The sequence below is a fragment of the Pseudomyrmex gracilis genome, unplaced genomic scaffold (assembly GCF_002006095.1).
Source record: "Pseudomyrmex gracilis isolate BER0280 unplaced genomic scaffold, ASM200609v1 scaffold_8, whole genome shotgun sequence".
NCBI classification, from domain to species: Eukaryota; Metazoa; Arthropoda; class Insecta; order Hymenoptera; family Formicidae; genus Pseudomyrmex; species Pseudomyrmex gracilis.
In genome coordinates this window covers 1,070,044-1,097,559 of record NW_018020592.1, presented here as the reverse complement: position 1 = coordinate 1,097,559, position 27,516 = coordinate 1,070,044, and the positions used below count along the sequence as shown (strand labels likewise).

The following is a 27,516-nucleotide window of genomic DNA, read 5'->3' as shown; positions in this document are numbered from 1 at the left end:
AAGGCTAATGTCACTCTCTTGAGATCGGAGAATCAAAAAACTTCGTCATTGTCAGATGTTTTTATTGTTCAACAAAGTATAACAATTGACATAATTAGTTTCGAACTCAAGTTGTAAGATATTGCTGTGTACAGTATAATTTGTATTTTTTTTTTTTTGTGTTAAACAAAATCTTAAAACAAAGTTCTTAGTTCTTATTACGAGTGAGGCTAAACATATACATTGTAATGTGATTACAATACTGATACATTGGCCTGGATCATTACAACAAAACAGTATTCAAAAGTGATCTTCTAAAATGCACGATCATATTATCAATTGGACATCTCTTATGTAAATAATCTAACTAAATTAAAAACATTTTAATATCATCAAAATACAGTATTTTATATATGTATATATGATTGTAATGTTAGCATATATATCGAAAATGCTCGAACGTAATTTTTAATAAAATGACGATAATATATATGTAAACACAACGTATAATTATTACTTATGGGAAATGTAGCTTTTTCTTATATTACGTAAACTTCGCTAATAAACATTAACGCAGTATAAAGCAGGTACAATTAACTTAATTATTTGTCGATATGTGTGTAGAAAAAAACTGCGCGTTATACATATGTATATATATATATATTTACAATAACGTAATATGGCGAAATTAGTTTAATTAGGCAGGGCGGTTTTTATAATTACGCGCGTACAAGTAACTTCGCAAATAATCATATTTGTTTATTTAAACGCAAGGCCCTGTATCCAGTAATAATAGCTTGCTAAAACTCTAAGTTTCTTGCAATTAAAGTGCAATTATTATTCATAGCTTTCGCATTGACTCTACTCGGCAAACTGATAATTGAATGCCATTTAAACTGATCGTTTATAACACATAAAAGAATTCGATCTACGAAACAATCACAATCCTTCGACGCAAACGACACAAAACGGATCACGGATGACAACTCAATTAGCTTTCAACGAGCCGACATTACTCGTCGCGTGTTTCTTTGCTTTGGTATTCCCTTGCTCATTATGCCCTTGCACTTCTGTAAGCGGAATAATTATTAATGGTTTAATGGATCTCTCTTCGACAAATATACGCCAAACTCCTCCTACATTTCTTACTCTAGAATTTATATAAAAGTACAAAATGTGTTTTTGTATATTATTATTATTATTATTATTATATTATCATATGTGTGTATCGCGGCAATTATTTTGAAGCACTTAACACGTTAGCCGATTAAATATTAATCGAATACGAATATTATTAAATTTGCATTGAATATTAATCGAATACGAAAAGTGCGATGAGATAAATTTCAGGGTCAGCTAAAATATTGGTTAGTTTGATAACAGTCAGAATAAAATAACAACACATACGTGTATATAATAATAACTCAAATTTGTAAGACATATTCTTGTGTACAAACACAGATATGTTAGTTTGTTGGTAATAGTTACATGATTTTCGTAACAATTGCCAAATTTCACGAATGTCTTAAATTTCACGAATATATACACAAAAGTTAATAAAAAAATATTGCGTGTTCAATAATACATTGTTTCCTAACAACAATTCTTAAATCGAAGATATATGTGTACATATTGAACGTAATTATATATATATATAAAAAAAAAAAAACTAGAACATTTATGCATGTATAAGCCGACCCCGCGTGATTAGTATATAAGTGCTTGATCGCGTGCTCGTCGCAAAATAGTGCGCTGTAAGAATATATTGGTTTGTAGAATATAGCAATGACCAAAACAAAGTTAGAAACCGGAGTGTTTAAAAGCTCTGTTTTTAAAATATTAATGAAAATATTATAACAATTATTAATCGCGCTATGCGTATCCAGTTCCGGCTACGAAGACTTCGTAAAACTGATACTACGCGAGATGATTATCAGATCACGGGAAATCAATAAAGATATCTCTCTACATCGATACGAAGATAATTAATAAAAAAAATCTTATTAATAAAAAGATTAATTGATATTCTTTTTAAGGCATGACATGTTCTCACACGGACGATTTTCTACCTGAGATTTTAATTGCACTTTTATCTTGTTTATTGCACGTATGAGCGCGTTTGAGCTTAAATGGATATTATTCGATTTCAAATGGATGTTAAAAATTACCATTATTATCATTATTATTATAGTAGTATAATGGTTATATATGATATATAGTTTCGAAAATAACGTTTGGTCATTGCGATCTTAACATTACCACTACCGGGGTGCACGTCACACTTTGTGAGTGTTGCCGAAGGATCTCCGGGTAGACGCGGTAACGTTATTCAATGCCTGAAGTGATAATCTAAGATAGAAAGCTTATCGTTTCAATCTCCCAGAGGAAGTACCGTCCGACTTCGGAGGTACCGCCGTGCGGAGATGCCGTCATGCGGAGAAGTCGCCGTCGATTAGAGGCACTTGCCGTAGTTCGAAGATACCGCCGTCGATCGGAGGTACCGCCGTTGTACGGAAGTGCCGCCGCAATCCGACAATAATAAGTAACCAAGGCTCGTACAGCACAGAGTCCAAATCTCAGATATGGTACCCTGGCCATTCGTTTATCGCCGCTTTCTTACGCGGGGATATACTTCGACACTTCGTGCTCCCTCATATCAACCATCTGTCACGATGTAGTAAAAATAGTGATCCGTGTGCGTCTCTACCATATAACCGACATGTTACGCGTTATTATTACGTATAGCGAACATTTATGCACTTGACAACTTGGGCGTGGGCGGGTGCGTGTGCCGGTGATCTCGGTGTGACGAGAACTCGCGCAAATTGAGTACAACACAACTACATATACGAGTGATCGGAATGTGCACGAATATGAATCGCGAACTTTTTCGAACTTAACCCGGTGCATTTATTCCCTCAAAATCGTCAACTCACCAATCGGTAGTTGAAAAGAAGGAATGTACAACATATCGTGCGCGCGCGAGAGAAACGCGCGCGGAATTACCCATCATCCTTGCGGTAACTTAATGTCACCGCGTTGCGACGTTCAACAAAAAAACCGGCTGCTGATCGCCCGCGACTAAAGTACTCAACGAATTGGCGTAATCGAGGTGTGTGCTCTTTTTTTGGAACGTGATGAGATTGCAACAGCGGTGCGACAGATGATATGCCAATTCGCACTTGCGCCATCACAACGGCCGCGCCGCGCGAGTGTTTCGCGCGACACGGGAAGCCTTCGCAGAAGGCCGTAATTAATTAGGCACGTGCTCTTTAGGCCAGCGACCGACGTGAGAGACTCGTCTCCGACGGTGAACTGCGGTACTTGCCGCGAATGTGCAGGAAGCTGTCGTGCTTAGTGCTGCGAGCGGGTGGCAGCATGCTCTCGCGGTTGAGGACCCTCACCTGACAGGGGTCGTGCCTCGCCAGGAAATGCTCCAGGGTGTCCCACCCGCCGCCCACTCTCACCATCATGTGTCTCCCCTTGAGAAGCTGTGAACAACAACGTCAGCGGCGCGATCATTAGCGGCTGGCATCGCTCACGGTGCCTACGTTAGGAATAAAGGAAAAAAGAGAGGCCACTCGAGATTTAGGAAGATCCTTCTTAAATCGAAACTCTCAAGTGACTGAACACAACTCAGCGGTATTCGAGAAGTTCCTCGAAATCGAACGAGAGCATTTTGAGAAACAAGAATTTTATTTTTTTCTCATATATTGTATTATAAAATTCTTGTAATTATTTACTTCTCGATATTTTTGCTGTTTTTCGAAATATTATTTTTTTGAAAATTATTTAAAAATTATTGATGTAATTGTAATAATTTTATTCTTTTTGCGTAATGTAAAATATACGTACTCTGATGAAGACGTTACGTCCGGCAATGTGATAGCGACCTTCGCCGACCTTGCGCACCTTCAGCTTGGAGCATTTTTCCGACGGGCACTGGCAGAGTCTCTGAATGGCCTCGGTAGCTCTTCGCACCTGTGTACAGAAAGAAGCACGCGATGCGAAAGAAATCGAGAGAACGCACTTGAAACACGAAGGTATGTATATTTAGATGGACAAATTTTTTGTGTGTCTTTTATTGTCGAACGAACGAAAAACGATCGAATGTGTCACGCGAGATAAATCGTCGCGACGTGTCGTCACAAAGAACCGTCGGTGTGCGTGTAACTTCCGGCGCTAGACATGCAGGAATCCGACACGCGCGCGTATATACGTATAGATGCGTGTGTGGAAAACGCGCCACGAGGAAACGCCGATTCCCATCGCGTCCCTTTCTTCCTCGTGCATTTTCTTCCTCTCGCATGATAATGATTACAATGCAGCTCTCGCGACCATATAAAGACCCGTAGGACCAAGGTTTTCTCAACGACGACACGCACGAGATACGCGAAGATACGCGACTGAAACACCGTGCGACGGAAAACACGTTGGTGAAGCACACATTAACAAGGAAGATATAAATTATTCACTTTTCCGTTATATACATATGCAATTTTTCCACGAGCGACAAGAAACGAGAAAACTGCGTCTCCGCGTTGTGCGTTATCACTTTAATCTCTATAATGCTGAGAATTATTTGATTCCCAAGAGAAAACTTAAAATTCACGTTCCACAATTCGAAACGCCACAATTACCTTGCGATCGAGTTCTGTTATCGGACCAGTGTGTTCCGGCGGTTCCGCTGGTGATGGAGGTGGCGAGCTCGACGGAGACGGTACTTCGTCCGGATCCTCGGCGCTTCCGCGGGACCAATCGTCCTCGGTGGTATCGCTCGGAACGCCGTCGCTTCCAGTCGGGCCGTTGTCACTAACGGATCGTCGCATTTCAGGTTCGTGCGTAGCGCCAGTCACCGGATCCAACCATCGAGCGGCCGTCGCCGCAACTTCCGATGCCGAGCTAGAATATAATAACTTGCGATCTACATCGAATCTTCTTGCGCAGAATATCGCGACTCTTTCCGAAATATTAGCAACGGAAACACGTGTCTTTAAACAGTCAAAAGATATTATCATCGGGAATGTAGAATTAATAAAGAAAACATTAATTAATTTAAACACGACGTACATAAAATAAAAAATAATGAAATTTATAATACGGACTTTACGAACACAATAAGAAATATAGTCAAAACAGTGGAGGGATGGATAAGCTTTATCTCAAATCTAAGCAGTTCAGTGGGAGGAACGAGAACGCTATTTCCCCGATTATTCAGAATAACACAATGCGCAGTGGTTATCACCACCGCCTTGGGCATCGTACTGTAAAATTCAGCCACTCCTATAGAATTGCGTTATAACGCGACTCTCGAGGTCTCTTTCTTGGTAACACTACGCGGAATTGTCTATTCGACTGAACGGTCGTTAACAACGGTGAAATTCTATTGTCGTAAACACAAGCTGGAATATATCAGGGAATTCTGGACACAATTTATTTTAAATGCGGAGCGCGCAAGCGAAACAGAAAAATATGCGAAGCGAAATAACTTATACATTCCGTAACGGTCGAGTTTCGGTTTCTTATCGCAATCTCATCGCTCGTCGATCCGTTATTTTTTGCAGATGAAAAGCACTTAAGGTCGGTCGCAGGGATCGATGGATTTGGCGCCGGATCGACCAGACAAACCGTCATTTTGTCGGTTCACCGAGGACAGATCGTCATTTTAAGTATAAAAACTTAGTATTGATGCCAGCTTATTTACTTATGTACCTGCTGTGTTTAATCTTCTCCTGCGGCGGTCTGGGCGTTTCGGTCGGCGACGGCGACTGGAATTGCCAGGACATTAGGCTGCTGTGAGATATACCGCTGTCAGACAAACAGTGAAGATCCCTCTCTTGTTCCGCTGCGATTTCCCTCTCAAGTTGCACAAGTCCGGGTGGCTCTAGAGAATATTTAGCCGCCAGTCGTGCGACCTCAAGTAGACATAGCACCACGTTTCGTGGTTGGCCATGCAAGACTGTAAAGAAATTTAGCGAAATATTTGCGAATTTAATTTAATAAAATTATTTTATTTACGTTTTCTCAAATAGCGTTTAGAGTGTAACTTTGATTAATATTATTTTATTTATTTAAATATCATTATTTATGCGAAATAGCGCATATACTATATTATTTAGCATTTTTTATTATTTATTATTCATTAAAATAATATCTTTGACGCTTTTTTTTTTTTTCTTTTGACACTCCTGCGAGAGCACAGTGAGACTTTAACGCGTTAAGATTTTCAAGATTTTACCTTTTCAAGGCCGTTACGCTCAATTGCATAATTACGTCATTTACGTAACTGCGCGAGCATTGTTTCCGACGGCAATTAAGCCCGGTCAAGTGAGAAAGCGCGCGTCGATCTCTGAAAACCCGACGCGGATTCGCTCCACTTTCCTCGGAGCCGCGCATAATCCGCGCAGCAATTACTCTCGCTTAGCAAGCGCCGCATCGGATTTGCATACCTCTCGCGGATCCGCGCAATTTATGCGGCACACGTTTCTACACGCGCGTCCATCGCGAGGATTGCGCGAGTCAATTACTATGTTTCTCCTAATTGCCGTCTATCAACTTGAGCGGAGTATACGCATTCAAATCGCGTCTCGTTGAAAGTCGTTCGATGTAACAAGCGAGTCCGCTTCTACTTAATTCGCATGGGGAGTTAAAATTAATCGCGCCGAGACTTACCAAGATCGTCGCTTTCGAAGAGGAGATTCTCGTGAACACCGAGCCGCCGGCAGAACTGTATGAAGTTTTCCATGTTGTCGCGGGAGAAGAAACTGCGACGCGCAGCATTTTCCCAGCAACGGCCGCGTATCACCGGCACTGTCTGCCAACACAACACACATTTTTTTTCCTTAAATTTAATTGTTGTTTTAATAAATTGTTGTTTATAAAAATCGCTCAATCGCAACTTGTTCTATAATATTGTACAAATTTTTGATAATCTGACGCTAATCTCTTTTGTGTATACAAATAAAATTTCTAAAGAAGAAATTTTTTTCTGCTAGTGCAGAGATGAATTGCACAGATAGAATACGATCGATGAGTATGTTTACCCCTTTTGCTCGTCCAGCTTCTATCGCAGATCTCGCCTTTTCCTGAATAACTCGTGCCAGTCTACAAACGATCACGCCATTATCGAGCACGTCGAAGAAATTGTCACCCGTTATGTGATCTATATCTGTAATTGGAAAATAAAATTTAGCTGCATCGTTGCATGCGCAAGTATTACATATATATAACATGTAGGCGCATATGAGTATCCCTTCGATATAAATTACAAGCGTCTTTCAACGATACTCAAGTGGCTCGATGAAGCGGCACTTTATAATAAAAGTAACAGTCGCCCGCAGCTCTCTTATTCAGATTATTGCGTACTCTATCACTTTTTTGATACATATATAAACTCAGTACCGCGTATTGATTTTGACATTTCGTCAATAAACATCATATGTTATATACAATTAACTAAAGTTTGTAGCAAAAAAAAAAAAAAAAACTCAAACTACATCGTTGAAAATTGTTGAGAATCTTGCTAAATCACGTTAACAAAAAAAACAAATGTTCGATATAATCGATCGACAACACGATCGCGAGGCAACGCGCGTTAAAGTGTACCAGACGCAACGGTGACTCGTTCATGTATCGAATGTCGATCAGCGCGAGCCGGTTTGGTCGGTCGAAGAAGCCCCGTCTCCGATGAAACAGATTTACCTCGAGTGATCGTGCAGTAAGTTATTTATCAGTAGCACGCGATGCTCAAGGACGACGCGTTTAATGACGATCGCGGGGATCGGCGACTGAAGAAACAATGAAATCGGCTTAGAAGTCGAACCGGCTGATTCATCGTCTGCAAAATTCTGCGATCTCGACTTTCGTCACGTCTCACGATTCCCCTTCCCCTCTTAAAAAAAAAAAAAAAAAAAGGTGACACTCTGGAAACTGCATGTCAGCCGTCGACGTTGATCCACGGTGACACGGCGGGTCAAGCGAGAAACAGTCAGGTCGCGATACTCTCACGATAGACCGATTTATGCGTGACTATAAAATCGCTTTGGTTTCGTTCACCGCTGTAGGTATATACCGCCAGATCAAGGACACACGTTCCACTTTTCCGAATAACAAAACTTTCCACACACTCTACCCGTAGAAAACAAGATCTGATGCATAAATAATGACACTTGTGACTTTCCCCGAAAAAAATAAGATTAACCAAGCGGGATGTTTTTCGATTTCGAACGAATATTACAATTGCGAGGTGTTTCATCGTACGCCCATTCGAGATATTCCGATGTAATCTCTCTCACTTTTCTCGACAAGGTATAGTTCTGATTTTCTCCGCGGAACTCCTTGTTTTCCATTCTCTTCCTTCTCCCCCTTTTCTTCATTTAACTGCAATGTGTGCATTAATCACGTTTGATTCGAATCTCCGGCCCGTGGTTTATTAGTATATATAGCTTCTTATTAATTACTGCGCCGTCTCTTCCTCTCGCGCGCATTATGCGTCTTCCCGATGCGGATTCTAACAAGAAACCTTTATCACGGCCTGACAAATCGTCTAATTTTCCTCGATGAGGCCGATTCCAGTCCCATTCTCTTCTCGTCCAGGTTCCCCGAACACGTTCGTTAATCAAGCACGTTTAATCCGAGTCTATGCTCACCATTAGCCACTATCTATTACCGTCCCGCATTATCTATTGCCATCGCTTCTTCGCATTCATTATCTCTTAAACAGCTCGTGCGCGAGCGCAGTCACACGGTGGATGATAGAGTGAGCGCATCTGCGCGCCGGTTTCGCGCGCGGCGCTCGAGCCATTGGAGCCGTTATCTATTACTGCCTCCTGTTTCGATCCGTTATCTCTACTCCCGTCTTGGGATAATACGGACGAACGCGGTGGCGCTTTACGATCGCGTTGTCCGATTACATTTATCGCGCCGGAGATATTGATTATATTAGATACCGAAGCAGTTGAATTTCACCGGATATGTAGGTAAGATTCAAATAAACGTGTCTTCCCTTTTTCTCTCTCTTTCTCTCTCTCTCTTTTTCTTTCGATTAACTCCTCCGCGCGATTATTTTCACTTGCTCCGCGCTTCGCGCCACGTGCTCTTCTGCATACGCGATTTAATTTCATTGAGCGTTGTAAAACGTAAAACACGTCAGTTTTATAAGATCCATCGGAATATTATCGAAGTGGAGCGCATGCAAGACTAATCGGAGAGAAACGCTTCGATTTTACATCGCTGAAGAAATATTTATTTCCAACACGACGTGCGCGCGATATATGACCATATTTTTTATATAAAGAAAAAACAAACGCCGAAAGGCACAAAACGTCCAATCAGTGTCCCACTTGCGGACACACTCCGAATAATCCGAATGTCAATATCTCCTTCGATATATACACGCGTTGTTTCTCTCTCTTCCTATATATAGGGTGGAGCGAACGAGCGATCGAAGCGAACGTACCTATCTAAGGAAAACTCTCGCAGGGTCGCGACACGATCGCGCACAGACACCTCTATATAGATATAGAACGGACACGATGGGAAATAGGAACTAGGTTGGGCCTCGGCGCGCAGCGATAGTGCCTCGCAGATACGGATGGTAATGAGAACCCGCGCTCTCGCGGGCTCGTGACTCGACCCGGTAACAACAATAGGGTTGGCACCGAGGGCACGACGAAAAGGACGGGATTTTTCAACGGCGCGCCGCGCAGAGTCCATCACGTGGCGCACACCGGACGCCGCGTTTGCTGCCGGTCACGTGCGTCGGAACCGCGTACGAGAAAAATTAAGTTGACAAAAGAACATACTTCGCAATATGTATTTTGAACATGAAAACGAAATTTTTAAGCAAGTTTTGTGTTATATAATTGTTTTACATAATTTTTATGTATTAAACAAGCAAATCAATCTTTGCGAAATGATCGTGTGCGAATTTACATATTACTGTTTTTCAATGACGAATCCGTGGACGAGATTTTGTTGGATAAGATTGGGAATTTTTATTCAAATAAAATTGATCGGTTCGGGAAGAAGACTTTAGAGTCTCCTGAGCACGTGCGCGACGAGTTCCCCGCACGACGGGAACTCGGTCACCCGGAACTACGTAAAAGCGACCGTGTTCCCCGTCACCGAGCCGAGATACATGTTCGCGGTATTATGTCGTTCCCCCGGTTCTGACACGACTTTAGAGCGCCGTCGTCCGCAAGGCGTCGGCATCCGGACGACGAGATCCACTCGGGGGTCGATATCCGTGAGAATCTCAGTCGCAAATCCGCGTATAGAATCGCGGAAGCGAATGCACAGCAGATTTCTTGCTTCGTTGGTATTGTCCCGTTGTCAGCCCGAGCTTCCTTTCAATATCTGAATGCGGAGACTATTACGGTCAAGAATCGTCGGCGATATCTCGCGCGTGCCGACACATTCGCGCGAAACTTCTCGTTTGTTTCGCGTTACCGCGAATAGCAAAAGCTTCGCGCATACAATAGTTAATATCGGCAGATCGCAGTGTTTCCATCGGTATATATACTATGCCAGTATATATACTTTGTACGAGTATCGCGACTCTAACAAGAGCCCGCGAACAAAATGCGTCAATCTCTTCATCAATTTACATTCCCCTATTGTTGTTACCTCCATTCAAGCGCGCAACGACGAGGAATGCGAGTTGGGAATCAGAAGCAGAATCAAGATTAGAAGTTCAATGTTGAAAGTGTTGGGAACCAGAGAAACCGAAGAGCTGAAGGTTAATAATCGACAGACAGATTTCACTGAACTCTATTTTTTTCAACAGTTAATTTATTTAAATTATTTTATTAATTTTGTTTATTTTATAATTATAAATAGAATGTTCTCTCTTGTCTCTTTTATTTCTTAAAGCTTCGCGCAGCTTTAATCTTCGCGGATTATGCTGACCGCGATTTTCCAGCACGACACGACGCTCGTTTGCGATGACGGTTACATGGCACTGATCGACGTGGTTATCGATCATCGGGTTCCGGAGCGACTGAAATACGCTTATATCTTCGGCACGAATAAAGATATGCGGGTCCAACCTCCGCTCGATCGGGCTACGCATAAATTTCACGACGGGTTTCAGTTGAGGCGACGCGAGAGGAAGGACTTCCTCCGACTTTCATTGCTGCTATCATCCCGCCCTTCATCCTCACCTGCGATTACTTAAAACGCTCGAGGCGAAGCACGTCGCGCGGCTACTGTGCACCATGACCCGTATTTTCGCGATATCCTTGATGCCGCTGTTCCATTATTAATGTCGCAACTGACTTGTCTTAAGGGATTCTTCTACGATATTTTCGAGATACAGTATTCGCCGATTATATTCGTCGTTTGTTACGCCGAGAGTAAGAGAGAGATATATATATCATATCTGTGTTTCCTTATTCGTTTTCATTCGCGTCGTTACAGTGAATATTTTGCAGACAGTCGCGGCATAATTTTTTCCCCGAGCCGCACTCGTCACGCAGCGGCGGCAAAGGCAAAGAGGCCTCTCGCGAGATAGGTCCGATCACGATTTGCTCGGAAGCATGCACTCTATAAACGGCGCATATCGTAACTCGCAACCCGGATCCCACGATAAATCCGAGCCGAGTCCACAACCGTGAACGCGGTCGCTTGTGTCGAGGCGCCTGTATCGGCGGGATAATCGGCAACGATAAATTAGCGCGGCGATCTAAAGGTTTCGCTTTCTGATTTACGGCTCGGTTTCGAGCGCGTGCCGCGAGAATCGATAGTCTCTTTCTTTTCTCCGTGTTTGCGCGGATCTCCTTCCGATCGTCGCCCAAGTCGATGCTGTCATCCGCGGATGCGCAAGCGTATTAGGAAGGCGTACCATACATATACGTACGCCCATTATGCGTAATGCGGCTTTGGGTGCTCCGTGACGAGAGGGAGACGAGAAGAAGTGGCACGAAGGAAGAGGGGTGCCCGGTCGACTTCCGGTTGAGTCACAGAGGCTTTGCAACTGCAGGAGACGCAGGGCGCGCGTGGGTAACGAAAGGCGCACACGCGGTTATTTTTTTCACGTCGCCGCGATGTGTGACGCTTTGGCAACCTTTGAATTTCAATGAGATGCTCGTCGTCTCTACATCTTCATTTTGTGTAAGTCCCCTTTCGGGACACTTGTACGCGTTATACGTACTTGGGCATACGAATACGTTGGAAGAGAAAAAAAAAATAAATACACTGAGGAACCGTACGTAAGGTGTTTGTTTTTTTTTTCTCGTCAGTGTGTTAATTTTTACATAATAAATCAAGAATTTTAATATCTCTTTAAAATAAATAATTTTCGAATACTTTGTCGAGTGGATAAAATTTCTAGATTCTAATCCTACCCTAAATCTTTTTGTGGGGAAAAAACACGTCGTGTAAATCTGCTCGTCAAACAACTCGAACGAGCAAACATTTTTACGACGCGTCTTGAAGAGAAACGGCCGAACGAATTTCAACGTCGTCTTTAGAGGCTTATTAAACGTTTTTTTTTCTTTTACGACCTCACGCCTCACGGCGAAAGAACGTCCGTTTCAAAGACCACGGTTTCAAAGACCACGATTAGATTTTGTTGAAATACAACGCCACTTACACGAGCGACAAACAAAACGCGTTACGTTTGAACTGTGTTTGAGACACGCGAATAATCGATAATGTGACAGATTATGTTTCACACGAACGAATCTGTAAATTCGCATTCCGGTGGAGAGAAAGTTCGAGTGTAACGTCAAAATTACACGGCGGCCAAAGAAAAGGAAAACAATTTTGCAAAATTGTGGCGCGTATAAATTACGTGCGTACAATAAGCGGGCGGATGAATGATTTCTCGCGCGCGCGCGCGCGCGCACCTACGGGAACACGCACAACACGTGTTTCCTCTATCCCTCGAGCATCACTAACATACATATTCGCGATTGGAGCAAGCGAATGAAACACAAGCCCTTTCATTGTCATTCATTGCTTATATCTGTGCCGAAGGCGCGCGATATAATATCGCGATTTTGCATGCACAGAGAACGCCTAAGATATATAGGACGTACGTTCAGTGAACCGAAATCGTTGTGTCGAGACACGTCGCGTGTGGATTTATTTGGTGTTAATTTACCACTACCGGAATGTCTCCCGACAGTTAAAAAAAAAATAAAAAAAAAAAAGAAAGAAATCGACGTATTTTAATCGACAACATAATTCAAGCAAGTCGCACGTAAATCACACGTACGTGTGCATCGCGCCTTGTCCTTTTGTGGCTAAATATACGTGTACACGCCCGAAGCTCGTTTACGTATCGCTCGTTTTTCTCGGGAGTCCGGTCGTGTCGCAATCTCTCAGGGTGGTCCACATCTTCGGATCCTTCGAGGTCGCGACGTCGCGAGACCACACTCGTTTTCGCACATTCCGCCTCGCTCCGAAACTCACTTGCATCCGCGCGCATATATACATATATCTCATGCGCGCGCTTTCCTTGATCGTTTGAAATATCGTGTACATACATATGTACATAAGCGTTTAATCATGTACACGCCGAGCAAACGTTCAATCACACGGTGAAAGCACGGCAAAAGCGACAATCGCAAGTGAATTAAATTACGTGGAATCATATTTGACAGTGTTTTCATTTGGCGCGCAGAGTCTTTCGGTTTCACAGCACGTATGTAGGTACGTGCGTTCCAATTACGATGTAACTAAGAATTAATGATCGCCGTCTCTTCTCGCGATTGCCGATAATATATATATATATATATATATATATATGTATATTATATCCGGAGATTGCGAATGGATGTTTATTAAAGAGAGATATACACACGCGCTGCAATTCGTACGATTAATCACGAAAAGTGCGACGTCAGAGCGAAGAATCGACGGTAGTTTCAGTGAAACGCTTTTTCAGCGTCTCGCCAGTGTTCGTTACGTGAAACGCCGCGCGGTAGCGTCAACGAAATTGCTACTTTCTGCGACGCTCGGTACACCGTGGCGGTTCTATTTTACGCATCAACTCGTATTCGTACCGTATTAGGAAACTAGCAGTTCAGAAAGGCGGTCACATACACACGCGTTTAGAATTAGATAGCGATCGGTCGATTTCCAAGTCCTACCGTAGGAGAATCGCGGATCGCCGCGTTGCTCCTTTCGTCATTTTGCTCCTTCTCTCATTTATATATTAAATAAAACAATTTTTCTAATACTACCAAATGTAAGCTAGTCTCGAATTTCCAATCCGATTATTCGTAAAAAATTCACAAGATGTATCGATCTTGTATAAAATATTGTTTTATATCAAGTCAGAGAAACACAAGTAACTTTTGAAACAAATAAACGTTTGCGTTTCAGACAAATCGTACAAAAGACCAACTTCTTATTCTTCGATCGAATCGATTCGGGAGAAAACTTTTACGAGGTTATTTGTTGGACACACGTTCGGCGAAGCCACAGTTTCGCAGTCCTCTCGTGTCGATCTAATAAGTCGCGGAAAACTTTCACTTATTCCAAACACTTCCGAAGTTTAATACCAATGAGATATGTTCTGCCTCCAATATTTGTACGCGGATATTTCGTTATCAACAAACATGCACAGTAACGGACTGTGGCAATTATTGATTCCATCTGTCGGTACAGCTGTTTTGACGTCGTTTCTGACTTACATCTGTTTTTTTTTTTTTTTTGACGCGCCAGTCATCCTTCACTTGCGCGAACTCTTGTCAAGCGGATTTGCGGAGCCATAAAAGTTTTTTTTATCAATTGGCGCGCGTTATTCTCGATATTGCATTGTTTTTTTGGTTCGTCAAATGTACGCGCTCATATTCGCCCAACTTTACGCATATGGCGCTAAAGTTGTTTTTTTGTTTGCACAACGCTTGTCTCCCGACGAAAACGCGACGAGCGTAAAGGCGAAATATTATGAATATCCTTTCCCACGTCGCGCGCCAGATGCCAGAGAGAGCCTTTGTGCGGTTCTCTTTATGTGTCCAAAGCTGCGTAAGGTCTGTACGCGCACGCCACATCTCGTGGCACGATATTACGCCGACTCTCTTTAAGGCGACATCGTGTAGAAAAAAAATGCGAAAAAAGGCATTGATCGAGAACGGCGCGAAAGTCCGGTCGTTACCACGACATTACGCCACGTCGATTTCTTTTCGCATCGCGCAGCGCTCGAGTCAAACGGAAAAACTGGTGGAAACTCTAATGTGTCTTACGTAACGCAAGTGTCCGTAATTTAAATTTCTCAAAAGTTTACGTGAAAAATAAAGTTCGAAAATACGGCAAAGCAAATGACGAAACACATTTACTTTCAAAGTTATTATTTGTTCTGTTTTTCTTAAACCACGCGACGTCGAAGTAATGCATTTTGATGATGAGCGCGACGTTAATGAATATCTAGCTTTATGATTGTCACAGTTTCGTCGGTGATTACTGCAAAACGTCGAGTTCTCTTGACAATTTCGCGTGGCGAATATAAAAGTCTCGAAGAAAACACGCGATGCACCATGCGCGGCTCGCGTGAGGCTATAATACCAGCTTCGAGATGACAAAGTCGCAAACGCGAAACCCATTACTTCGGACGGAAGCAATTCGAGAAAGAGCTTTTATTTCGCATTCCACCGAAAAGCTCGGAACATCGTCTGGCTTATCACGTCGCGAGCTGCGCGCTCGCGAACCTTTTATCGACTTTCGTCATAAATCAGCCGGACTGAAAATATAGCCAACGGCTGTGTTATAGAAATTTCTCACGGAAAAAACATACAATACATATATTCGCCGACATTGACGATAAATTGGTTCATCAAAAGTTTGTTTTTCGTCGATGTATAAAGCTCATCTTGCGTAAACGTACGTATCTATCTATAAAGAAAAAATCCGTTTTATTATATACATACGTATAATACACTTACTTAACGTCTTGTTGATCCAATCCGCCAAGTCCTCTTGAAGCGGTATCAGCTGGCGGCTCTGCGCCGAGTGCAGTCGCTCGTGATAAAACTCGAATTCTTCCTCTTCCGGTGACGGTCGCGGCACGTCGGTGCGATTGAAGACGGAGACCGAGGACGGTCCCCAGCTACTGCGATAACGGGTGTGCTGGGAGGACGGGAATCGATTGGCGTACGACATTCTGGAGCCGGCGGTTCTGGCACCGCACGTGCGTTGTTCACTCGACGACGACGACGCTTCTCTCCTCCTTGCTCGCACCGGGTCCTCTTCCAGGACCCACGTCACTTTCTTCGGCAGTTCCCAAGCTATTCGAGTGCGGCGTCGTGTAGAGACACGTGCGGCGTCGCGATCAAGTGGCGCCTGGAAAGCGGAAAAAAGAAATGAAGTTGCGAAGTCGCTTTCGAAAACTGAACGCGCCTGTATACATGTATGATATATATATATATATATATATATATATATGCAAGTACCATAAAAGCCGATTAAAGACTCAGCTTTGATAAGACATAAAATTCTTTTTAAAAGATCGAAGAAAACAAGACACCGAGAAGAGACGGAGAACAGAAATGCGTATTTACACGAAACTTTTGTTATAAATACTCTGCAGGAAAGCCGTAACGAAACCGAGGAAGTGTCCTCTTTCAAGGAGTCCGTTTCTCAAGAGTCTCTGGCTGTTGTTTATCGTCAAGCTGTCAAGACTCAGACTTAGGAATCAGGATCGCACATGGCTACGGATCGTAAAACCGCAGAAATATATTTGTCGTCGTAAGAAAAATCGTCGGAAATAAATCAGAAGAAGACGAAAACGCGCATATAGTTGAAAAATTTATATATAGTTTTTTTTTTTTTTTTCACGCGTCTGTCTGTGCGAATACGAACAAGAGATTTTCTCGGTAGTGTCTAGGTACACGCGTCTGCTGTTATTATCGTGCGCTTCCATTCTGTGCGAAGGGGATCGCATAATGGGATACAAGAGGTCGGATAATTAAAGAAGAACAAAGTCAGTATGAAGAGCGAGTATCGAATCACGAGCACTTATGTCTACCGCGGCTAGTAAGAGAGACGTCGCACACGATACGACGTGAATATCACTCCAGACTTCGTGGAGCACGTGTGACGTCTACTCAAACGGGGTTAACGTATAAGTTTTCTTGCCCACGAGCGAACGTAATAATATCGCTTCGGGACGGGAAACAATTAACACTCACGCACCAATAATTAATTAGGTGCTTCTCCGTTTTCTTCGCGGCGGGCAAGAAAACATTTCTTGTTGCGATACGGTAATGCCTCCAATTACACGTATACGTCTTCTCGAAGCCGCGGTTTCCAACGAAATCAAGTTGATATTCAAGTTTCGTCGACACGTGTCACGAACTTAGAAGAGAGCTTGGGAGAGAGCTACAATTCACACAAACTTCTCAAGTCACATATACATATACATGTTTCATATCACGTATATGTCTTTCGCATAACAGAGGAGGGGGGGGGAACCCGAGGATCATAATTATATTTATCACGCCACCAATGTCAAAACGCTGATGTAAGAAGAACTACGCATCTTTGCAGCTCTGGATCGAGAAAACAAATCACCATCCAACGCTATGCTCACGGACAAACCTACGAGCGTCCTTCGACATTGATACGTCGATGTTTCTTCACGCGCAACCGTGTCTATTACCGTAACATAATATATTACACCGCGTCGATGTGCGTGCGCGCGGTTGAATTTTTTTTTTTTTTTTTTTTTAATCAAATTTATGTGCGTATTAAGACAACAACTCGAGCAGAGAAGAGAGAGAGAGAGAGAGACGGATGACTTTCTTACTGAAATTTCCAACAGCGAAACGAATGGCCGGCACGAGCGCGTCTAGTTTGCGAAACCGGTGAAACTCGACGACACGTTCGATCGACAGATGAAACTGTCATCGCGATGCAGTTCGCGGTCAGTACGTGTGCACGTGGGCGCGAAATATCCTCTCACATAAGTTACAACGGACATCCTCATAAATCTACGCGGACTTGCTGATCGATCGACGAATCAATTTCTCACGGTTAATAGTATCGTTGTTGTTGTTGTTGTTGTTGTTGCTTTGCGCTCAACAAGACAAGATTTCAAACTTCTATTTCCAATTGTGAGACAAACATCGCCATCGTTCAATTTCTGTGCCAAATATATGTATCATATATAGACACATATGTATCATTGCTGGGTCGATTAATTTGCTCAGTAATTTTTTTTATTAAATAATACTGTTACTAATATTACTGTTCTCTGAAGGAATAGTTTTAGCGTTACGCGATCACATTCCCATATCCCCGCAGCGTCTTCCGCACTTCAAAGTCTTTATTAGCGTCTGTCGAACGGTTCGATTCCACTCTGAGTGTCAGATTTATTAATCGTGCACAAATAAACGAAGGCGCGATTTTTCTTCAACGACGTACATAACAATGCGAGGTGCTCAAACAAGAAAGAAAGAGAAAGAGAGAGACCGCGTATAGCGGTCTGCGTTACAGACGCTGAGCATCTCGAGTTCCTTAAAGTCGAACGCGCGCGTCTGCTTTACGATGAGGCGTCGGCGGCCGGCGAGGAAATAACACGCACACACACGATTGTTATCCTTGACTAAGGATCTCCACGCGCGTCCATATAGAGAAAGAGACTCGCTGTCAAACACGAACGAGTTTATCTTCCTGGATAGGACGTTTCTTCTCTCTTTTGAGCGCGATACACGCGCTAATTTCGAGTTGTCACGTCAAACGGTGCGCAACCATCTCGGCTTCTTTCGGCGCCTCACAAACCCGTCGTTCACGCAGGCGGTATTGTAAACGTTGACGTGTGAGTAAACGCGGCCGCGCCGAATGACTTACGAGTTGACACTCTCGCGGGACACTCCGACGACGTGTGTGGTGTTAATATATATACAAAATAAATTAACTCTAACAATGTGATTAAGTGTTTTGTTTGTCATTAGGTGAACAATGGAAGACGTATGGCATTACAATATGCGTTACAACAATCGCGCGACGCGTTAAAAAGATGAATCGATTAGGTTGTATAATTAAGATACTTCTCTTCTCTTGCTCGCGCGCGCGCGCAAAAAAAAAAGAAAAAAATACAGATGACGACCCATACGCGAGCGTCATTAGTCAATCTTTTATTTTTCGCTGTATACGTAACGGTTCGCCCACGGGATGACATAACTTCATCATTTTATATACGTTTTTGACCTCTGCATTAATTTGTGTAGACACGGTGTTGCGCTGCTCTCTCAATATATATATATATATATATATATCCAGTGGCTGAGAAGTAATTACGTAGTTATTACAAGCGTAAACGCGCGCGAGCACACGCTTACACTTCACGCCTACAGACAAAAATTACCATCTCGACGAGAGCGGCACAGCTGTACCGATACCGCTTCTCGTTCAAGTCGCAATAATTGCGACTACGGAAATTTAATACGCGCAATGCGCTTTGTATAAGTTTATTCTGATAACGAAATCGCTCGAGTTTTTGCGATGCGATGCTCGACGAGAGATTGCATTTTAATTGATGCGCACGCGCGAACCGTGAGAAACATTTGCTGATATCGCATCGAAATTGAAGTTTCATCGCGGTTACGCGCCAGACGTTGCCTCGTTGCAACGCGCGGTGATATAATACCGTCCTCACGCGAAAACTTTGTTTATCCTTCACGCCGAAGTAGCGCAAAGTAGCCGAGTGTGTGTGTGTGTGTGTGTTCTCCACGCACGTTTTCCATCTCGGCTTTCATAATAAATTTCTATAATACGTCATTATATAGATACAATCTTCTGATAGTTATGCCATCGATACAGCGCAAGAACAAAGCAATGGGACGACTTAGTCAAATGGAAGGAGGCTAATAAAATGATAAGCGCTCGGCACGGGCCATTACCCGAGTCGGAAAAATCGAAGCGCATTATGCGCCAGAGTCCGTGTCCGAAGTCAACGACCTAGTCCGACAATCGGGCTTAATCGGAGGATGAGCGGCGAATTGGATCGCCATTAGATCGCATAATGCAAAGCGCGCGCATTGACCGCGTGGCAAAAGCTCGGAGCGTCCCATCATAACGCGCGTCCGGCTCGTAAACGCGAGCGCGTGGGCGTCCGCTCATTACGACGCGAGACACGTGTAATACACTGACGTCGCGTGACAAACGCTCGACGCGACGATGGTCCTCGAGATCTCGCGAACACCCGAGAACGTACTTACTACGGTGTGGATCCACATAATGCGAACAGTTATTTCGCCTCGGTAAGTTTTGCAACGCGCGTCCGTCGAGTTCTGTTCTCGACACGCCGCGATACCGTATTATCATTTTTCTAATAAATTATTTATATGAGAACGTGGGACTAATGATCCGTTAATCTAGATATTTGTCAATACAGTCATTTATCAAAAGTCATTTGACAGGAATGTTTTCGATCAGAGAATGTTAAGCAAAGGCAATTAAATAAAATAATTAATACATTCCTTAATTTGCATTTAATGATTGATTCTTGTCATTTTGTCTTTGTAGCGATAAAGTGACGATATTAACACTTTGTAAAAAAAATTATCACAACAGCACAACGCACGTATGCAACATTGCTGTAATTGTTTGAAACGGGGTTGTTTGCTTGATCGCGTTCATCTCGAGCTACAGTTCCGACATGATTTACGCGCACAACTTGCATACGTACGAAGAGTTTACACGGAAAGAGAAAGAGATTTGCCGGGTCAGCTCCGGCACGTTTCTCTAGTCGTTTTACTTTTTGTACACGCGGCAAGTTTGCACGTAGGTGGTCGTTACGCGAGAACGTACTGCAATAAAATGTTCCTTAAAAGGAGCCGATAAAGTCGCGGTCACCCGCATCACCGACGGAAAAGAAAAAAAAGTAGCGATATCATCGGGTTACAAAAATTTCGTACGACTGTATATATACATCGCCGTACGGCCGAAAAGAAAACGGGCACTTTATGCACGAATTACCACTATTCCGTTATTCGCATGGGCTTCCCATCTCTGAATAAAGAAGTTGAAATGTACGAGCACATAAAACATATATAATACATAGTATAGTAAACATGTCTTTTCGTCACGCGTGACATACGAAATAATAACTCGTTTCTGTCGGTGCGAATAACGGAAGAGTAATAACTCCATGTATCGAGATCAACAACAGTGTTCTTTTTTTTTTTTTTTGGCACGTACGTAATGAAAATCGATATCCGATATTTAATTCTCGCTCTTCCCGATCATTTTTCCTAACTATTTCCGTTAAGAGCGTCGAACTCTAAAACAACGCGATAACGTTCGATTTATATCCCTAACGCACAGGATACGTACACGCGCAACGTAAACGAGACACCAAGAACCACTTACCGCACGATTATACCGCGCTTAACTGCCGTTGTTCTTGTCAGATAGAAAGCGCAACTTCACTACGGAACTGATTCTAATTAAGGGTTCGTTGCTGCGAGGGGTTGGTCGAGTGGATGTTTCTGAAATTAGCGTGAACGTCATCGACGTGCGCGGCGGCGAACGGACGAACTGGACCTGGCGTCAACGCTTCGGCATTTTCTTTTTTTCGAATTTCGAATGCCAGTTTCGTGATTTTGTGTGATGATGAATGTTTGGAATGACACTGCGCGTCTGTATGCACGTCTGTACTGTTCAGTCACTAATATCGGGAACTTCTGGTTCTACGCGATAAAAAAAAGATAGGAATGTAGCTAATGTTCTCACATTTGTAACACGTCTAACTGCGTCTCGTTAATACGTTTGATAAAAATATACCTAAAGACGTCCAATCCAATGTGGTGTTGCAAACGCATTTAAAGTAATAAAACAAGAATTTATTTTTATTGTCTTATCATTTACTTATTATTGACTTACATTTATAATATAACTGTCATTAACATTTTTGACAGAAATTTCTACAAAGTAATGTGAAAACAATTTTAAATTACCCAGCCTTTTCACATTACGAGTATATTATTATATTTTAACAATTAACACTCTCTATTGCTCTATCACATGAGACGAAAAATCCAGTAAAATTTTTCCTGTTCGTTTGAAAAAAAAAAAAAAAAAAATGTTTACCATGCACAACGAACTTTTCGTTTCAACAGCAATCGGAAAAGAGATCAAAAGAATGTGCAAAAACCACGCAGTCGGCACACGGTGCAGCAGCGAGCTAATTAAAGCGCACAAACAGAGCGTGCCCGCCCAATTACCGTTCTCGAAGAGCACATACATCTATACGACGGCCGGTTTGTCCAACGTATTAAAAGCGCTCTGTCGCGCGAGTTGAGTTTCATCCGTTTCGCCCTACAAAGTCAATTAAAGAATGCTGGCAGATTTTCCTTATGCAGATTTCGCATGACGAAATTTCCGACGCGTGTCCACAGCTGATACGCGTCTTTGAAATGACAAAGATGAGGGAAACCGATCGATAAGAGAGCACGCGTTCGTGTGTGTATAAGACTGACTTTCCCTGACTTGAATCGTAATTACGTTAGCGTATCCTCACGCACATGGCACTTAACGGATGATGAATGTGTCATCGCTCGACGATCGCGGCGTAGAACGGAGATTTCACGTTTCTGAAGTAAGATTAACGACGCGTCTCTTATTCTCTCTATCGTTTCTTTATTTGCGCGCGTCTCTTTCCAAAGTGACGATCTCGTTTAAGGCTACGCTCGTACGTACAACACGTGTGAAATGAATTCGTCGATTTTCATTTAAGATGGATATCAAAAAGCTTCAGGCACATCCGGTGCGTAATGATATCTTGTTCGATTAAAAAAAACGACGATACGCGATCGCGCATCGTTTTGTGAAATTTTTCAACGACAACTCGTCAACGTATGTTTATCCTGCAATTTACTTATTTGCTCGGTTACAATGTACACACCGGAGCAAATTGAATGTCATCGAGCGTGGCGTGCGAGCAGCGACAAGATATTTTTACGCTCCGATTATTGCGCTAACAAAGTGCGCTTGTATCGCGCTTTTGCGCGAATCTCTGCAAGACGGAAGGTTAAAACTCTCGGAAGCGGTGCGTATTTTTAGGAAACACACGGAGGTCGCGGTCGCGGCGCGCTCGCGGTCCTTTCGAACGACGTTTTCCAAGAGCGGAGATTGAAAGAAACGAGATTCGCCTCTTCCCGTTCTCTCCCGAGGCGCGGTAATGCGCCGTTAGCGGTAATAGGATTGAGGTAATAAGCGATCGTTTTGGAGCGTGACCATCGCGCGTAGGAGTGTTTGTACATACGTACAACAACGTCGCAATGCATTACACGTTCCAGGCAAATGAAATCGCGCGTCACAAGCGCGATCGACGGGGAGCGCGAGATGCGGCGCCGGGAAACGCGAAATTCAACGTGTTCCGCCGTCGGCGCGAAAGTACGGATTATCATAAGTCGTCGACGATAAAGCGGGAAGTCATCGGCGCTGTAGATTTCCGGCGAGAGAAAGCAGACGGAGAAGACGGCCGGGGCGCGTTCTTGTTTTCGTGTGCGTCGAGTTCTCCTCGCGCGGCTACGATGTAACAACATAACGTCGATGTGATTGCGACGAGCGACAATTTTCTTCTCAAAATTTCGTTTGCACTCTTATCGCTTCGATACCTTGACCTGGGGTTTTCAATTTCGCAATTTTTCGGTAGATATTCCGCTAACGTCATTTGTTATGATATAATTCCGGGCGTATAAATCGCTCGATGACTAATGCGTCAATAAATTCGCAATATCGCAATATCAAGTAAAGAGTTTACATTCGGTCTATCTCGAAAGGAAGATATCTCAGTACTTACGCGCTCTGTTGAGGTGTCGTAAACGCGTGCGGGCTCTGCGAAGCCGTAAAAGCCGTAATCTGAAGAAGCACCGCGCGGTGTTGCGGGAATATAACTCGCCGCTAGTAAGCGGCATTCCCGACGCGTGCGATGAAAATCCAAGCGTCGCGGAAAAACGGACTCGTTAACACTTTTATCAGAAGAACAGACAGGTTTATTTTTTGTTATTTAGAGATAAATTGCACCGCGCGATCTCCATAGCGGTATATAATTGCGATTCATTAAGCGCTACGTGCGCGATATACGTACGAAGTTGATGAAACAGTCGCTGATGAACGCGTTAAGATGTCAGGAAGCGATTCTAAAGTTCGCGCGAATAAACGCGCGCGTCTGGCACTGTCATTCGCGTCTTTGGTATTATCGCCGTCGTTGATATCATCAAAAAGTCTTGCACTCCGCAATATTATTAACAGCTGCGGAAGATAATGACCGTGCTTAATGCGTTTTAACGGACTCGCGGCGAAACGAGTCGCGGTCGGCAAATAAAGAAAACGCGACTTGAACTTCTCGTTTTCTTTAGCTCGCAAACGCGATAAAGTATTCCTCTCTTCTCACCTAGCTGTTTTCCAAGAGTCAAGCGTGTAATGAAAATTCAGTTTTACAAATGTCGAGATTAATTTAATCTAAATGTCGAGATTAATCGAACTTTCAAAGTTTTTAGGCATTTAACTTTGAGTAGGTCAAGATTATAAAAGTATTTGTTCGCAGAGCTAGTTTTTGGATAAATATTATCAGAAACGAGCCTTGCGAACAAGTTTAATAAAGCGACGAGAAGAACAAAAAAGAATCGCAACATATGTATCAAGTAACATAACAAATATACATCTTGCCCGAAGGGGATAATGAGCTTCATAAAGGCAGGGCCGTTGCCCGACGCCTTAGAAATTCTTTAATGACTTCATGTCGCAGTGCGCGCACACCAAGATCTGTCATTTAAGCTTCGTTCTGCGACAGAGCCCGCCAGTCGTTCGTCAAAGTGTCGTGGGAAGGAGAGAGAGAAAGAGAGAAAGAGAGAAAGAGAGTCGTATAAAAGAGAACAGTAGAATAGGACAGTAGAATAGGACAATTAAAAAGGGTACTCTTTGGGGAAATTCTTGCGAACGATCGCAAGAACTAATTAATGAGAATTTTAAGAAGTTTTATAGTATTCAGAAATCCTGCATTTTTTATGATAATCAATTCTATGATGAAAGTTTTAATATCGAAGTCACATATGTGCGAAATGATTTATTATTGCAAGGTAAAAAAAAAAGATTTAACAAATTAAAAATAAACACTCTTGTTCATCGATCAAGTGTCTTTCTTTTTATAGAAATTTAACTCATGGTAATTAATATTAATGAAATATTTGATAATGAAAATTAAGATGTGCAAACAATTATGACTCATTATATATCCTGAAGCGAAACATCGGGACACAGAATTTTATTCGTACGTAGTTGAGAGAAAGCGTATTTGACGACATTGTGAGCGTTTTTCAACGTTTCAAATAGTCATAATACACATGTCACAGAACGTTTATTTCCACTTCTATTATTGGAGTGATAAACTGACTGCGAAGAATAATGAACGTACGTATAAACCCGAAGTAATTAGCTCTCTAAAGAAGCATACGTGTTAGCGTGAAATAATATACGCGGACTTGTTAAGCGTTAATAAAGCATAACACGCCTCGCTTTCTTAAACAGTGTTGATAAAAACACGAACGAATAGATTACAGTTATCGCTTATTTTGTAACTATATTTTTAAGAGGTAAAAATAGTGTGATAAAAGAACGAAGATTATGCGGTACACGTTATAAATGTGTTAAAAACGTATTGGACAAACATCATCTGATGAAATGTATATACGTTGCATATCAATTCACAAAGTTATACTTTTATCAATATAATTCTTCTGATGACTCACGTTGCAAATAACTTCATATCGTCGCCGCAATATACAGACAGATTAATTAATTATAGTATAATCCTATATATATTTATTATAATTAATTATAATACAATTTATATTTTTATATTATAATTAATTACAAAATATATAAGCGATAATAAATTAACTAATATATACACGCATATTATTTATAAGAGATAAACTCAATTATAGCACAATTCAGACTTGAAAAAACTTCAGAATATATAAGTACATCTATTTCTTAATAACGTAGTATAATAAATTTGAAGGATTTTGTGTAGAGAAGTTCAAAGTGTGTGTGTGTAAGAAAATAACAAGATTAGAGAAAAAAAGTGCACCTGTATCAACAAACAACAATGTTTTCATTCATGATTCTGTACAGTCTATATATTCTCCGTTTCTCTTCTCTTCGGTATTTATATTTCTTCAAATACAACCGACACAACCGTATCATTCCAACAATTTACATTAAGATACGTGAACGTTGAAAATATCGTTGAATATATTGTAAGATTTAAATACCTCAATTCTCCGAAATCAAAAGCCTACGGAGCTAAAATCGCACTTTTGTCCATAGAATCAGGACTCTGATAAAAAATCTCCCGCAGCCTCGCAACGTGTTTTCTCGTTATGCGACACAATTTATTCGAGACGTTATTTTTTTTTTTTTTCGAAAACGTTATCGTTATCCTAACGACTTTTGCTTATCATGTGTGTAAATTTAGCGCCTGAATGTCAATATAACGACTGTCAACGTCGTAAACAAAACGCTATCAGCGAATATCGCGGCCGTGAAATTGCGCTTACTTGATGAACATATCTCGTCGTCGTCGTCGTCGTCGTCGTCGTCTTTCTCTGTCTGCGTGGATTTCTTTTCGCCGCGCAATTACCGATTCGAAATTTCGATTTCTCTCACTCGACAATCGGACACAACGATCGACAACGAACCGTACACACCGATCATCCGATCACGACTGCAGCCCTTCGATGCCGGCGTTTTCAAGACAGCCAGACACGGAGAAGGGAGATATCATCGGCGGAATCTCTGGCCCCCCTACCACGTCGGCAAACGGAGCCGCTCTGACAGTCGCTATTGTACGCACGACGCTCGTATGGAAACGAGAAACGAGATAGGGTTGTTTTAACCCTTAAATGGAAAGATCACAATCTCTGAATAATAATAAATACATCTCTAATTCTCTAAAAGAAAATCTTTCTTTACTTGAAATTTATAATTTATCAATCTCTACTGTTCGATTTTAAAATTGTATGACAAAAAAAATATTTTTGCGATGAGATATGATAAAAATTAAATTAACTCGTAGCGGCGCTTGCAATTTAATATTCGATGTCGCTACGATCACCAGATCCTTCCTCATAAGTAGCACTTACGCAAGATGATATATATAAATGCATATAAAGTAACATATGTGACGAGCAATATAAAGTATAATATTTTATATAACACAAAATCGAATTGCGGATGTTCGCATCCACTTCGCACAAACCCTATAAAACCTCGGAAAAGATGTAAAATACTCGATTACTCACGCTACAACGAATTCCTCTTGAGGGGTGAGATGGCCCAGACTAACGACGCGTCGACAGTATCAGTCAGCATCGCGAATCCTCCGGGATTGCCCAATTTTCCCTCGTCGACTCGATCTCTCTCTCCCAATCTCTCACTCGTCGTCGCTGCTATCCTAAGCCGGCCACCCACCCCTTGATCGACAGGACACCACGTGCGTGTCGCGCGTCACTAGCTCGCGACATCCAACGCGGCCCGACAAATCGCATATACCGTTGAACGCTCGGTGTGCGCTTCGTGCGA

The 27,516-nt window shown here is 42.3% G+C and overlaps 1 protein-coding gene across 3 annotated transcripts; it reads right to left on the bottom strand.

Moving 5' to 3' along the window:
- Positions 1-45: 45 nt before the first annotated feature.
- LOC109860705 (growth arrest-specific protein 2-like) lies at positions 46-27,516 on the bottom strand. 3 transcript variants are annotated; one of them, XM_020439984.1, is made up of 8 exons: positions 27,237-27,516; positions 15,870-16,266; positions 7,023-7,147; positions 6,652-6,793; positions 5,692-5,938; positions 4,620-4,881; positions 3,835-3,960; positions 46-3,470 (listed from the first exon to the last, which is right to left on the bottom strand). In XM_020439984.1, the coding sequence occupies exons 2-8, from the start codon at positions 16,084-16,086 to the stop codon at positions 3,252-3,254; spliced, it is 1,338 nt and encodes a 445-aa protein (XP_020295573.1). In that variant the 5' UTR covers positions 16,087-16,266; positions 27,237-27,516; the 3' UTR covers positions 46-3,251. The 3 variants fall into 3 exon arrangements, with proteins under 3 accessions (XP_020295573.1, XP_020295567.1, XP_020295580.1); XM_020439978.1 differs by lacking the exon at positions 27,237-27,516 and adding an exon at positions 26,493-26,680; XM_020439991.1 differs by lacking the exon at positions 27,237-27,516 and adding an exon at positions 26,208-26,447.

Excerpts from the sequence above, each read along its gene's own strand:
- LOC109860705 (XM_020439984.1), bottom strand. The coding sequence starts at position 16,086 with ATGTCGTACGCCAATCGATTCCCGTCCTCCCAGCACACCCGTTATCGC. Across the intron at positions 3,961-4,619 it reads TAACAGAACTCGATCGCAAG|GTGCGAAGAGCTACCGAGGC; the intron begins GTAATTGTGGCG and ends TTCTGTACACAG. Across the intron at positions 3,471-3,834 it reads GACGTAACGTCTTCATCAGA|CTTCTCAAGGGGAGACACAT; the intron begins GTACGTATATTT and ends TGTTGTTCACAG.